The 14,952-nt window shown below is 37.2% G+C and overlaps 1 protein-coding gene across 3 annotated transcripts in view; it reads left to right on the top strand.

The window, feature by feature from the left end:
* SI (sucrase-isomaltase) overlaps positions 1 to 14,952 on the top strand; it is a 470,126-nt gene that overhangs the window by 197,109 nt on the left and 258,065 nt on the right. For all 3 annotated transcript variants that reach the window (XM_073626133.1, XM_073626134.1, XM_073626135.1), the window contains 3 exons: positions 784 to 951; positions 2,225 to 2,386; positions 8,367 to 8,573. In XM_073626133.1, the coding sequence (XP_073482234.1) occupies positions 784 to 951; positions 2,225 to 2,386; positions 8,367 to 8,573 (537 nt within the window). The remainder of the gene's footprint in view (positions 1 to 783; positions 952 to 2,224; positions 2,387 to 8,366; positions 8,574 to 14,952) is intronic.

Genomic DNA, 14,952 nt, shown 5'->3' with positions numbered 1-14,952 from the left:
CCCTTGGCCTAGGTGATTGCAGCAAAAGTGGGTACCTGCCAAAAATACATAGCCCCCCCCCCCCAAAAAAAAAAAAAAATAAAATAAGTTCCAAACCCATTAACAGTGGAACTTCCCCTTTAAAGTGAAGTTACGCTTTAGGTCTATAAGTGGAAATTATGATATAAAAAAGCTTTAGTGAAAGCAATACTGCTGTATAATAGAGTACAAGTTATATACAGTATCTAAAATTGCAGAGGGGTATTATTTAACAACCTACAAATCAGTGTTATGCAGTAAACCTTACTGTAAAATTGTGAAGAATGAATGCATTATCATAATCTGAAGGCATTCCTCTTGACAGTGCTGTCAAAGGGATGACATCACTTTGTATATAAACAAAGAATTAAGGTTAATAATTTTTTGCTCAAAAACAGGTTCAAGATTGCTTTAAAGAGCTTCATTAGAAAATTTAGAATAATTTAAACCCAACTGCACTCTTAAATATCCAAATAATGTGAAACTTCCTTGATTTCACTTTTTCGTTGACTCCAATGCATTCTGGAAATGGCAACATTTCAGCTAAATGTATTTAATCTTCTTATTTGTTATTTGTTATGTTATTTGTTTCTTTCTTAAATTGAAAAACAATCTCTCATATTTGCTCATCCCTTCTTGAAGCCACATCAGAAACGTTTGGAAAGTAGCACATTTCTTAACAGTATTGTCTGAAAATGTATATACCATTTACTGTATATATACAGTGTAACCATTCCAGATGTATTTTCTTTTTTTATCTTTTAGAATGTTCTAACTCTTGAAGCAAAGCAAGTTGCATATACAGACCCCAACAATCTAAAGTTTGAAACAATAAAAATAATGGGACTGCCAGCAAGTACCACAAGTGTCATAGTAAAAAAAGGTGGTGTCGTTCAGTCTTCAGCCCATACCTTCAGATATGATACTTACAAGGCAAGAAATAATCTTAATTTTTTACACTGACTGGCATAAACATGACATTTGGAGACCATTTAATCTTTCTTGATTGTTCAAAGTCCCCCTATTATTCTTAATCTTTTTATAGTGCACTTGTCCAGTTTAGTGTTCATACACCATACTCTGTGTATAGCATACTATTCTAAATCATATGTAACACATTCCAAAACAATGATGCTTAGCTCCTATCCACATATCCCACTAACAGTGCCAATGTTGTTCAGTTCTCTTTATAATTACAGGTAAGATTATTAAGGTTGTTTTCTTACACAGATTTAAAATGTATGGTTTTTGTGACACTTCCTGGAAGTAGGTAAATCCTGCACTGATACTGACCCTTAAGAAGTACAGCAAAGCTTGTTTGGTTGTACTTCTCTTGTGGATCACAGGAGTGCAGATCGTTCTACACTCCTGTGACCAATTTTCAGCAGCCAGAGGGCTGAAGCCTGCTGTCGGCTGACGTCACAGAGCTGGCCCAGGCTGGGGCAAGATCGCGGTAATATGGTCGGGATCCGCCCACAACCCTGACTGGCTCAGCCTTTCAGCAATTCACTGAGAATCTGAGCCAGCCGCTCTTGCCCCCTCCACAGCCTAGTGCTCCACTGAGTGCAGGGGGCAGAGCAGAAAGCCAGTGATTGACGGAGCTCTGTGAACCAAGTGATCAGCGACCTTTGATTGCTCAGTTCTCATTGCTGGCGGGGTTTTATTGCTGCCGGGGGACAGCTGCAGCATCAAAACGATGCTACATCTACCTAGGTAAGTATGATTTGAAAAAAAAAAAAAAACGCAATACTTCTCTTTTAAGGATCAGAGTTGAGGAAACTTCCATAATAAATATTAACCCATTAATATAGCTCATTTATTAAACCACATGGTTTCTCTGTGTTAGTAACAAATATTGTCTTTTAATATTACAATACACAAATGTGCTATGAGAATTCACATTTCAAAAGCATTTAAAGCGCCTTTTCATTAATGTCCCACTACAGTGGAAATTTACTATGATACGTTGTAGATGTTCTAGGAAGCGATTGGCCAATCTCACATCATTGACTTTGTTTAGAATCAGGGATAATGTTGCATATATTGCTTAGATTATTATTATTTCTCCAGTTATCCTAGTATAAATTGTGGAGTATCAGGCTAAGTGGACCAGTACACACATCTCTTTGGCTTCCTATGCTCCTTAATCATAAAGAAGAAATATTAGATTTAAGATAAGAAATTACTCTGCAATTTCTATCTGTAGGTTCAACACATAACCGGTCTCCAACTGACACTGGGAGAATCATACACTGTGGAATGGGATCAGTTGGGTCCTGGAGGTATAACCGATTCAGAAAAGTTTGATTGCCACCCTGAACCCAATGCTGATGCAAAAAAATGTAGTGATCGTGGCTGCATCTGGGAAGTATGTATAATAAATATTATAACTGGTTATTACAGTACTAGTATTAAAGTATGTGTGTTTAAACCATCTCCCCCTACAAAAAATTGATTATATTGCAGCACACCAGTCCTTAGATATGTTGGTTGCATTAGGTTCCTTTTTTCAGTTCTTTTCCCTTAAATTTCACCCGGTGACCCTGTCACTAACATACTTCCTGTCCAGGAATGACCATTATCACTCACTGTGCTGTATCTATGGAGGAGCAATGTTGTCATCCTAGGCCGCTCTTCTGACCTGGGCTATAAACTACTTCCTTTCTCCTGGCAAAAAACAATTGTATATTTTGTACTTGCTAAAAATTTTCTGAACCTGAGGAACAATATTGCAGTAAACGTATCAAAGAATTGGTAAGTTGCAATATATTATGTTTTTTAGACATGTGCGTTTTGTTGCGCTAAAGTGGTTGTAAACCCTGTTACACCACTTATATCTACAGCTAAGCCTATAATAAGGCTTATCTGTAGGTACTGTAAATATCTCCTGAACCTGCCCAGTTTAGGATATATTTTCCATATACTCTTGCGCCAACGTCATCAGAGCATGCGCACTGAAGAAACGGCTCGATTGTGCTGTTTCTGAAGGGCCTGTGCGGCTCCCATGCGTGGGAGTGACGTCATTGCTGCTCCTGCAAATCACAGTGCTGGAGTCCGCAAACTCAGAAATAACTCCGGGAGACATACATAAGGAAAAAATGCAGTGCATACTACATGAGTGAATAATCAGAACTCCTGAGGTTCTGAATTGGTGCTGGAAAATATTATCAAACAAAAATGGTGAATTGAACATAAAGTCAATAAGTGAATGTGAATGTCCCACTACACAAGAAATGGGGGTACTCCAGGGGATGGTGGTATTCCGATGGTTGTCTGAAGTCAAATTTCACCATAAACCGACCTCTCAACTGGATGAACCAATCATGGAAAAAATAAAAAAGGAGACTCTTACCAGATCCCATGGATTCCCATGTAAGCGACAAGGAATTGCATGAGCAGTATGCCACCAAAGGCGTGGAAAGGAAGGTCTTGACACTCAGATCATCTAGGCTGTAGTCTGCATGGATCTCCAGGAGCCACCAGGTAGGTCCTTACAGTGGACGGTCAAGGCGTGGCTCAGAAAATCACTTGTGGAACAGTTGGAGGCACTTGACCTCATTCAGAAGATGTAAAAAAAGAAAAATATGCCTCCACATAGTGCAGGTAAAAAAGGGTGTTTTTATTGATAAAACAACCATAAACATATAAAACTTGATCACGATAGATAAAAACAAATGGACAACATGAAGAGTGGTGTATGAGCCCAACTCCACTCTCCATGTTGTCCATTTGTTTTTATCTACAGTAAATGGTATATACATTTTCTTTTTTTACATCTTCTGAATGAGGTCAAGTGCCTCCAACTGTTCCACAAGTGACTTTCTGATCCACGCCTTGACCGTCCACTGTAAGGACCTACCTGGTGGCTCCCGGAGATCCATGCAGACTACAGCCTAGATGATCTGAGTGTTAAGACCATCCTTTCCGCGCCTTTGGTGGCATACTGCTCATGCGATTCCCTGTCGCTAACATGGGAATCCACAGGATCTGGTAAGAGTCTCCTTTTTTATTTCTTCCATGATTGGTTCGTCCAGTTGAGAGGTCGGTTTATAGTGAAATTTGACTTTAGACAACCACCGGAATACCACCATTCCCTGGAGTACCCCCATTTCTTGTGTAGTGGGACATTCACATTCACTTATTGACTTTATGTTCAATTCACCATTTTTGTTTGATAATATTTTCCAGCACCAATTCAGAACCTCAGGAGTTCTGATTATTCACTCATGTAGTATGCACTGCATTTTTTCCTTATGTATGTTCACTGTTTTTGTCAGACTGTATGCAGCAGCTCCTGTTAGCCGTACTAGTTAGCGCAGTGTTTTACATCCATTTTTGAACTCTGGGAGACATGTCCCCAGTCACATCGGTGTACGGGGACCGCTGTAACAGCTTTGATCTAAGGTAAGTATTTCATAATGAGCTAGTATGCGATGCATACTAGCTCAATATGCTTTTGTCTTGCAGGTTTTTTTTTTTTTAATATGGGTTTACAACCACTTTAAGAAATTGAAATTCATATGAAATACATCTGGATCTCCGAATCACAATAGTAACAAATTTCAACAAATGTGAAATAAATTTAAACGAATATAAAATAAATTATCACAAAAACAATTAAATCATTTGTATTCATCCATTTTATTCAGATGACATGATGCAATAGCTTGGGCCTTTTGTTAATATTTGAAGCATCTGAAATAACGTAACAACATACAGGCATACCCCACTTTTTAGTACGCAATGGGGTTTATTTATTAAAGCTGGAAAGTGCAAAATCAGGCTCACTTCTGCATAGAAACCAATGAGCTTCTAACCTCAGCTTGTTCAATTAGGCCCTTTTCACACTGGGGCGGTGGGGGCGTCGGCGGTAAAACATCGCTATTTTTAGCGTTGTTTTACCGTCGTTTTTGCGGCTGTATTCGGCCGCTAGCGGTGCGGTTTTAACCCCCGCTTGTGGCCGAAAAAGGGTTTAAAACTGCTTGCATATATAGCCGTGCTGCCCCATTGATTTCAATGGGCAGGAGCGGTTTAGGAGCGGTGAATACACCGCTCCTTCACCGCTCCAAAGATGCCACTTGCAGGAGTTTTTTTCTTCTCCTGCCAGCGCACCGCTTCAGCAGCGGCTATCTAGTTATTCATCTAATTGAAACGGTATTTACTCATAAATATATGCATTTTGATGCCATACTTAAAATGGAAAAGAATAACGATATATATTTAGACGTTACATTTTTCTTCACCTCATATGGTTCTGCTCATGTATATGAAGACGATTCATTAAGAGATGTAATTGCTTTAAAACAAGACGCTTAGTAAACGTTAATTTTGTTGCTCAATCAAAATGAATACAATCATGTTGATGGATATATGTTTTTAAAGGTATGCTTCTGTGGGTTGGAGCCACGGAATCATTAGTGTATGATAGGTCTTATTGTCCTTTACTCCCGGTTTATGTGTTATAAGCTCAACATTTATATATGTAGAGATCGTATGGGAAACATTCATTTACACATAGACCATTCAGAATGTCGATACAATTGATCGTATTCTCCAGTTGAGATACAAACACCTTGTTTAGTTCTTATTTTATTTTATTTTTATTTTTTATATATTTTATATATACTTTCATGATGGCTGATGTTCTTCACTATACATATACATATAAAGGATTGTTTTCTAATTTTACTTTTTCTTCATTTTCACTTTTTTAGATTCTCGCACACACATGAACGCACACACACGTGCATCTACAAAAATGCTCATCCTTTTTGCAGATTTCAAAACACTAAAAAGGCACTCATGCACTACATACACATACACCATATTTACATTTTAAATTTGGTGGACTTTACGTAATGCTACGAAATTTGAAAGTTGCACAGACACTGTTATAGGTCTCCATATATAAAATTTTGTCCTTCATAAAACACAGTTTCCTTATAATGTTGTTTTTTATAATACATTTTTTATAATATCTTTATTTTTACAATATCTTTATAATATTTTTATAATATTTGCGAACAGGGTAGATATATAACATCATTTACACTATCCCGTGGCTACCAGGACACACAGTTCATACATACCTGCATCCATCTACATGATGGTTCACATGTTCATACGTTTAAACATTAGTTTTAGCACCCATCTCAGTTTCGGGGAAAACAGGGAAACCTCATATTTCCCTAACTTTCCTTCTTTAAAAGATTTTTAAAGAAATATAAACTTTTTATCTATAGATATTTTTTGTATTGTTTATATGAACATCTTGTTCACACATTCATGTCTTCAATAAAGATTCCACCATAGAATACACATTCAATCAACTTTAAGTTAAGATCCCACACATTCCAACGATCAGCTGTTCAGAGTTATACAATCAATATGGGGTCATGTGTGAGACGTATAATGTGTATATAAGTGGCTATTATTTTTGTACAAACCAGCTATGAGTAAGCGCTCTATGAGAGCATGAAACGCGTCAGCGGTTATGCTGCATTAGTCCAACAGAGCAATGTACGGATTTTAAATCATGTTATTTTTTCAATAAAGAAGATTTTACTTTCATTATTCCAAACCCGGAGTGCGGCTGTCCAGATTTTTCATTGCACCTAAACAGCAGCGGCTGTTTTGGGTCGGTTTGCAGGTGGTATTTTTAGCGCAATAACGCCTGCAAACCGCCCCAGTGTGAAAGGGGTCTTAAGCTTTGGTGATAATACCTGGAAGCTCATTGGTTTATATGCAGAAATGATCCTGATTTTGCACTTTCCAGCTTTAGTAAATATACCCCATTGTGTACAGATTATGGCTGTAATGAATGATCTGAATTGATTAGGATTCATTTGTTTTTATTCCAGTGAGTGTGGCGTGAATATTCAAATAAGATTCTTTTTGTATTGGGGTTGAGAGTTTATTTTGTATCTGCGTGGCCCAACAAACAAAAGCAGTTGGGAATATGGGAATTCAACATATTTAACATAACGCATGAATATGTATTAATTTGTTTTATTCGGGTGAGAGCAGCACAGTAATCTTTAACTGTTGGACAATGAGATGATTCTTTTTGCATTACATTTTTATAAAAAATGCACAAAAAAATGAAATGGAAATAAAATTTCAATAAATACAGTAAGGTATAAAAGTGGAATAAATGATTGCTACTTATTGTGTTTGGGTTGGACAGAGCACAGTAAGTAAAACTCCCTTTTCTATCATAGGTAAATACTTGATGGATTTTGTTGCACAACAAGTAACATATGGAACAAAACTAATTCCGGAGTCATTCGAAGATTCTGATGGATCCACCTCCATGTAATGCACCTCCATGTAATGCAAAAAGAATCATCTCATTATCCAAGAGTTAAAGATTACCGTACTGCTCTCACCCGAATAAAACAAATGAATCCAAATTAATACATATTAATTTGTTATGTTAAATATGTTGAATTTCCATATTCCAAACTGCCTTTGTTTGTTGGGCCACGCAGATACAAAATAAACTCTCAACCCCAATACAAAAAGAATCTTATTTGAATATATATAATATATATTATATATTATATATATATATATATATATATATATATATATATATATATATATATATATATATATATATATATATATATATATATATATATATATATATATATATATATATAATACTCACTGGAATAAAAAAAAATTAATCCTAATCAATTCAGATCATTCATTATGTTGTTACATTATTTTGGATGCTTCAAATATTTAAAAAAGGCCCAAGCTATTGCATCATGTCACTCGAATAAAATGGATGAATACAAATGATTTAATTGTTTTTGTGATAATTTATTTTATATTAGTTTAAATTTTTTTCAGAGATCTGTCTCACAGCTTTGTTTGCCAGTGGTTCAGTTTCCTTTAAGGTGGAAGCATAAACCTACATCTCTGAATTGGAATTGCTACATGCATTTCAAGAGATTTTCTTGAACTGAGAAAGTTTGTCGTTGATTGTACATGAGAAACTAGTGCTCTCTTATCTTGAAAATGACACACATGGCATCTATACAATCCATCTGGTTCCCTACCTGATGCATTGCACCCACAAAGTGAGCTTAGTTGTAGAGTTTACTGGTAAACACATTTAAGGTTCAGATAGACCTATATATCCAAGATAATCAAAAGGTTACCACATGGCTGCTTTTGTTCTTGATGAACCTAACTTGGTGTTTTATTGTTTTTTGGAAAAGGCAGCATTAATATTTGCTGATTGCCGTATGAACACATTCACATGCAATTACAGACAATAAAAAGGAAACACAGTATGTTTCTTGCCATTTACTATATGAAATACTTCTTTGTTTCAGGAGTCTAGTGTTGCTAGCATACCATGGTGTTATTATCCAGACGATTATGGCTACACTGTTGACAATGAGCAGATTACCGCAGATGGTATTGTTGTGGACTTGTCCTTGCCTTCCAGAGCTGTGCAACGTTACAGGGCAATTTCTACACCGATTAATAAGCTACGTCTTCAAGTAACATATCATAAAAATGATATGTTGCAGTTTAAGGTAAATTTATTTTCAACTCTTTATATTAGGAAACATTATGATACTACTATGTAGGGACACATTTTTAGTCATGTGTTCTGCACACCATTTTTTCTACCCTTTATGACCACAGGTCTTTGTGGTTCCACATGTTTGGATGTCTTAAAAAAAAGTAGATCTAAACCAAATCACTAAACTTTCATATCGACTTTAGTATGTTAACAATATGTCAAAAGTTCCATTCAGTCTTTTAAAATAAGTCTTGAAATATTCTTCATTAAAACAATAAACAAAAAGAAAAAAAAAAACGCAATCCTGCTATGAAGGTCATTTCTTTTAGATATTTTCTATTATGAAGTGACAGTCATCGTCTAATTGTGCTCAGGTCCAAAGTAATGAAGCAAGTGCATGGGAAGTATCTAAAAGAGGATGGAAGAGATTAACAATACTGAGTTCTAAAACAGAATGCAAAAAAGGTCAAAAACAGTATTAAAAATGGTTGTTTGCAATACAGTGCTTTAGCAAACTGTCATCCAGTTAAGGTTTAGATCTACTTTATTAAACATCAAAGTGATACTAAAGTCTTGTTTATTTTTCTATTTAAAAAATTAAAACATGTCATACTTACCTGCTCTGTGCAGTGGTTTTGCACAGAGCAGCCCAGATCCTCCCTTTCTCGGGTCCCTTGCTGGCGCTCTTGGCCCCTCCCTCCTGCCGAGTGCCCCCACATGAAGCAGCTTGCTATGGGGACACCCAAGCTGAGCTGATGCTCTGTGTGTCCATTCAGACACTGAGCTGTGGCTCGGCCCTGCCCCCTTTCTCTCCTCATTGGCTCACTGAATTTGATTGACAGCAGAGGGAGACAATGGCACCCACTGTGTGTCCCTGTCAATCAGGAGGGAGAGTCCCGGACAGCCAAGTCTCTTGTGTAACATCTCTGGATCGAGTTTGGCTCCGGTAAGTATGAGGGGGGCTGCTGCATACAGATTTTTTTTTTATCTTATTGCATAGATAAAAAAACCTTCTGCCTTTAGAACCACTTTAAGTGGTTCGCCCTTCAAAAATTTTAAGCAAACCTCAAAGTATTTACAGCAAACCTCTCAAGATAAATATAAGGGAGTTATCACTGATAATTTTGTTTTTTAGGTGCATTACAGTTATTATACTTAAAGAGATTGTAAACAATCACCTTGCAAAACAACCCATTCAGTTTAAAATGGAAATGAAAGGCAAAACATTTTTGTATAGATATAAAAAAATATTATAAATACTTTTTTATAAGTGATCACATTCCCCCTCTTCTCAGCTGCATAAGAGCCTGGGGGAGGATAAGCAGCAGCAAACTGAGCTTTCCAGTGAATGGGTGTGCAGCGGGGGGTGTATCAGGACAAGTCTGATCATTGGAGAAGAGTACACTGAGTTCCAAGCATAGCTAGAGAACTGACCCCATTGTGCTCTCCTGCTTAGTGTGGTCAGTTTTTAAAAGGAAAGCAAGGTTACTACCAGGAACACCAGGGATTTTACATAAAATAAGCAATATAAAGAGAACAGGGTACTTATGTACATGGTACAGCAGCCACATATCAGGATTATGAAAAGTTGTGGTAGCAAACGCTTTAACTTTTCTCTACTACTGGCTAGGTCACTGATATGAAACCATCATGAACCATGGAGTTAATGAAATGATGGGAATGATTGGACACCAGATATATACTTTTCTGCATCAGTGAGTCCCATGGTAGCGAGGGAAGGATTTCTAAACTTGAAAACCAAAAATTTGATATAATACTGCTTATCGCTGCATTCCTTTTTGTTTCAATCGATTTTTATTGAACATTTTAGAAGAAGAAGAAGATTACAAACAAACATTGTCATAGTGAATAACATAGTCACAAACGGCTTATTAAACATTGTAGCCTGCAGTAATATAGCATACCATAAGTACCTATTGTACATGTGGGATAATAGATCTTAGGTTATGTAACTGCTACTAATGTTTTAGCTAATCAGGAAGTATAATACATAAAGTATAAATATAAGAGACATGGAGGTGGATCCCTCCTGGGAACCCCATTGGGGTCTAGCTGTGCCCTCAGAAGGATCCCTCCCCTAGTGTTGTTATCTTGTACAAATTTCAATAGCCTTAAAGGTGACAGTAATCATTAATATGTGTCGGTTAAGTCAACCAGGATATTAGAAATGTAGGGCAAGTTATCAAGCTTTCCCTACTATTGAGTACTCTAGGTATGAATGATAAAAGGATTAAGGGAAGGAATAAAGAAAAGAGTTCCATGGAGACCAATTTTCTTCAAATTTACATGAGTATCCATCTCTGTATGCTAGAATTCGTTCGTATTCTACTATTGAGTCAAGTTTGATTTTGATGTCTTTCAAATTGGGGACATCTACAGATTTCCATCTGCACATTATTTCCGTTCTTGCTGCCAGTAATACGTGCGTTGCTATGTATCTGTATCTGGGTTGGTATTTGTCCATATTGATGCTAAGGATAGCTTGTTCTATATTCGGATATACCCTGCTTCTAGTTAATTTCGATAGCAATTTATATATTGCCCGCCAAAAATTTCTGAGAACAGGACAGGGCCATAGCATATGTGCCAGGGTCCCCACCTGCCCACATCCTCTCCAACACAGATTTGAGTTCCCTTTGGAGAATTTTGCTGTTATGTAAGGGGTGTAGTACCACCTCAACATACGTTTCTGTGATAGTTCTTCATAGTTGGAACACCTTGAGAATTTGCAATTGGAATTAATCGCGTTTTTCCATTGGAGATCTGTAAATTCTTTACCAATTTCTTTTTCCCATTTAGTTAATGGTTTGTTTTTGATAAATGCATCTTTGGATTGTAATGAGTTATATTTCAGTGTTGTACCTTTCCTTTTGGGGTTGTTTGACTGAAGGTAAGACCACACTCTCTCTATAATTGATATGTGGGTGGTTTTCGTTGTTTGGAAGTAGGAGGAGATTTGGGTATATGTCAAGAATTCTGAGTTTGGGATTTTAAATTTCTGCTATAATGTTGTGAATGGTAGCAATCTATCACCACAAGTGATGTCCATTAAGTTTAGTATGTTATTGCTTGTCCAGTTGTTAAGTCTAATATTGGGTATTATCCACTGTAGAGTTTCTAAAGGGATGGGGATGCTTGTTAATGGGTAAAATTCATTCCCTTTTATCATGAGTTCTTCCCAGGTTTGTACTGTTGCCTGTATTGTGGGGGGGTTGGGCTTTTTGTTATGTTTAGATGCTTTGGCAGCTATCAAAAATGACAGTGGTGATAGTTTATTTAACCATGATAGTTCTAATTGGCACCAGGGTTTTATGTTGGGATTAGTAAACCAATTTTTAAGTTGGTCCAGGACTGCTGCTGTAGTAGTCCCATGCCTCCAATGGATTTATTTTTGCTCTGTATTTCAGGAGAGCATCTAGACTTTTTGCCTGCCCATACAAAGTTTGAGAGTTGTTTTTGCATCGTTGTAAAAAAGGATGTGGGAATTGGTATTGGCAGTGCCCTAAAGATATACATTAGTTTAGGGAGTATTAACATTTTGTACGCTGCTAAGCGGCCCGACCAGGTCAGGAGAGATTTCCGGATGTTAGACGATTCTGGTTGGAAGGTGTTCAGTAATGGGGCATAATTGATACTGTACATATTCACAATGGGATGTGTGAGTTTGATATCTAAGTATGTAATGGAATCTGTCCATGGGTATGGGAGAGCATTTTTGAGGTATTTTTCAAGTTTGTTATTTATATGAATTCCTAGTATGTTTGATTTAGAGGCGTTAACCTTATAATAGGATACTTTGCTGAATAAGTTTAGTACATCATGTGCTGCGGGTAAGGAGGTGGCTGGTTTTGATAATGACAGGATAACGTCGTCTGCAAATAGCGAAATTTTGTGTTGGCGTTCCAGAGTTGAAATGCCTTGTATGTGCGGGTTGGTTCTTATTGTCTCCGCTAGTGGTTCCATAAGCATGGCGAATATTATGGGGGACAGGGGGCACCCCTGCCTGGTCCCATTTGTGATAAGGAATGTCTTAGAAAACATTTCTTCTGTATAAACAAATGCTGAAGGTGAGGAGTATAGTGCCAGTATGGCCCTCTGCAATGGGCCAATAAGTCCAAATTTTTCCAGAACTTTGGCCATGTACCCCCAATGCACTCTATCAAAGGCCTTCTGCGCATCTAATGTCAGAAGCAGAGAAGGCTCTTTGTTTTCCCCAACCATGTGCAGTAGATTTAACATTCTCCTGGTGGCGTCCGTGGTTTGGCGGCCCATCACAAATCCCACTTGGTCATAATTAATCAGTTTAGGTAACAAGGTTGATAGTCTATTCACTATTAATTTAGCATGTAGCTTAACATCTACATTTAATAAAGAGATTGTCCTGAAATTTTGAGGGAGGTTTGGTTCTTTACCTGGTTTGGGGAGGGTTATTATTGTTGCTGTGAGCATTTCTAGAGGAAATTTTGCTGTGAATGTGGCTGCTTCAAAAACTGGCAGTAAATGAGGAGATATGATGGAGTTAAGTAATTGGTAATATTCAGAAGAATATCCGTCTGGGCCTTGGGCTTTGTTGCAGGGAAGGTGTTTAATGGATTTTTCTATTTCTTGTACTGTGAAGGGTTGGTTTAAGAGGGATAAGTCTTCTTGGGATATTTTTAAGTTTACTGTTGCTAAGAAGTCAGAGATTACCGCGTCATTGGGTTGTTGTGTGTCTGGATCATTCTGAAGATTGTACAGTATTTCCTAGTAATCGCTAAATGCAGCTGCGATTTCTTTTGGGTTGGTAACTTTCTGTTTAGTTTTAGGATTAATTATGTAAGGGATTTTTTGTTTGATCATTTTTTCTTTGAGTTGTGTGGCTAATAACTTCCCTGCCTTGTTCCCGTATCTATATGACTGGGCTTTTAGAGACCTTAGTTGGTGGTTGTGATGTGCTATCAAGTGGGTTCTTAGGTCTTGTCTGGCCTTAAACAATGCTTCTCTGATTTTCTGTGTGGATTGCTGTTTATTTGTATTTTCTAATTGTTGAATTTCCGCTAGTAGTTCATTTAACTGTTCTGACCTTAGTCTCCTTGCCCTTGCACTCATCTGTATGAGCAAGCCTCTAATATAAACTTATGGGCATCCATAGATTGAAGGGATCATCAAGCGAGGGGGCATTGATGGTAAAAAATTCTTTAATTGCTTTTTCAATTTGTGCTAAATTTTGAAGTTGAGATAATGTGTAAATGTCGTTTCGCCATCTGTTAGCCCTGGTCTTGGCACGACGATCCCCCACATCAATAGAGATCGGAGCATGGTCCGACCATGTAATACAATGCAAGACTGACTTCGAAATTTGTTGTAAAATAAACTTATCCACCAAAAACATGTCTATTCGAGAATATGTGTGATGTACATTAGAGTAAAACGTAAAGTCTTTTTCGGATGAGTGTTGGCATCTCCATACATCATACAAACCTGAAGAGGAGATGAAATTGTTTATAGTTGCTTTTCTTTGTTGATTTTTTTGTTTGGTTAGACACGTCCGTATCTCTATTAGGGACTATGTTGAAGTCTCCGCACATGATAACATGACCTTGCCTCATTGATGAGGCTTTTTTCCCAAACCTTTTTTACAAAGGGAATTTGCTTGGTGTTGGGAAGATACACGTTCACCAATGTATATTTTTCACTGTTCAGTTCACACACAAGGACTATGTATCTTCCTGAATCATCCAGATGAACATCCAAACTTTTAAATTGTATAGTGTCTTTAATTGCTATTGCTACTCCTCTTTTTTTTTTAAGTATAGTTTGCTTGAAAAATATGAGGAAATTGACGGTGTTGGAAGGTAGGCGGTTTGTTTCTTGGAAACATATTATGTCGCTGTGGAGACTTTTGGCTTCTATCCATGCCATTTGCCATTTGTATGGGCTATTTAGCCCTTTAACATTAAGGGATGATATTTTGATAGGCATGTTGGAGTTATCCTAGTTACTGTTTATGTATAGGTGCAGTACAGCGATGATATCGAGTTACCTTGATGTAAGTAGGGTGTGTAGATGATTCCAGTAGGTTGGCGTTCGATTGGTTATTGTATGCTGGTCAACGTTATAATTCTCAGAGATGTGTAGATCTGCAGGAAACTTCGGATCAGGCTGGAGAGTGTAGATGGACCTGGTGGGTAGATCTTTAGTTGGGAACGATGAGTCGGTCTCTTTGGTAGTACACAAAGATGAGTGGGTCTTTTGGAAAACTTAGAAATAACAGTTAGCAAAGATCAGAAAGAATAACAATAATAACTTGCGATTCTGAAAAGAATCTGTGCGGTAATAACAACCGCTCAACTTAAGGGGTGTTTAAAAGATAAACGAAAAAGCGGCAA

The sequence above is a fragment of the Aquarana catesbeiana genome, linkage group LG04 (assembly GCF_042186555.1).
Source record: "Aquarana catesbeiana isolate 2022-GZ linkage group LG04, ASM4218655v1, whole genome shotgun sequence".
NCBI lineage: Eukaryota > Metazoa > Chordata > Amphibia > Anura > Ranidae > Aquarana > Aquarana catesbeiana.
Note: the sequence above shows the minus strand (reverse complement) of the source record. Positions and strands in the feature narration are given on the sequence as shown.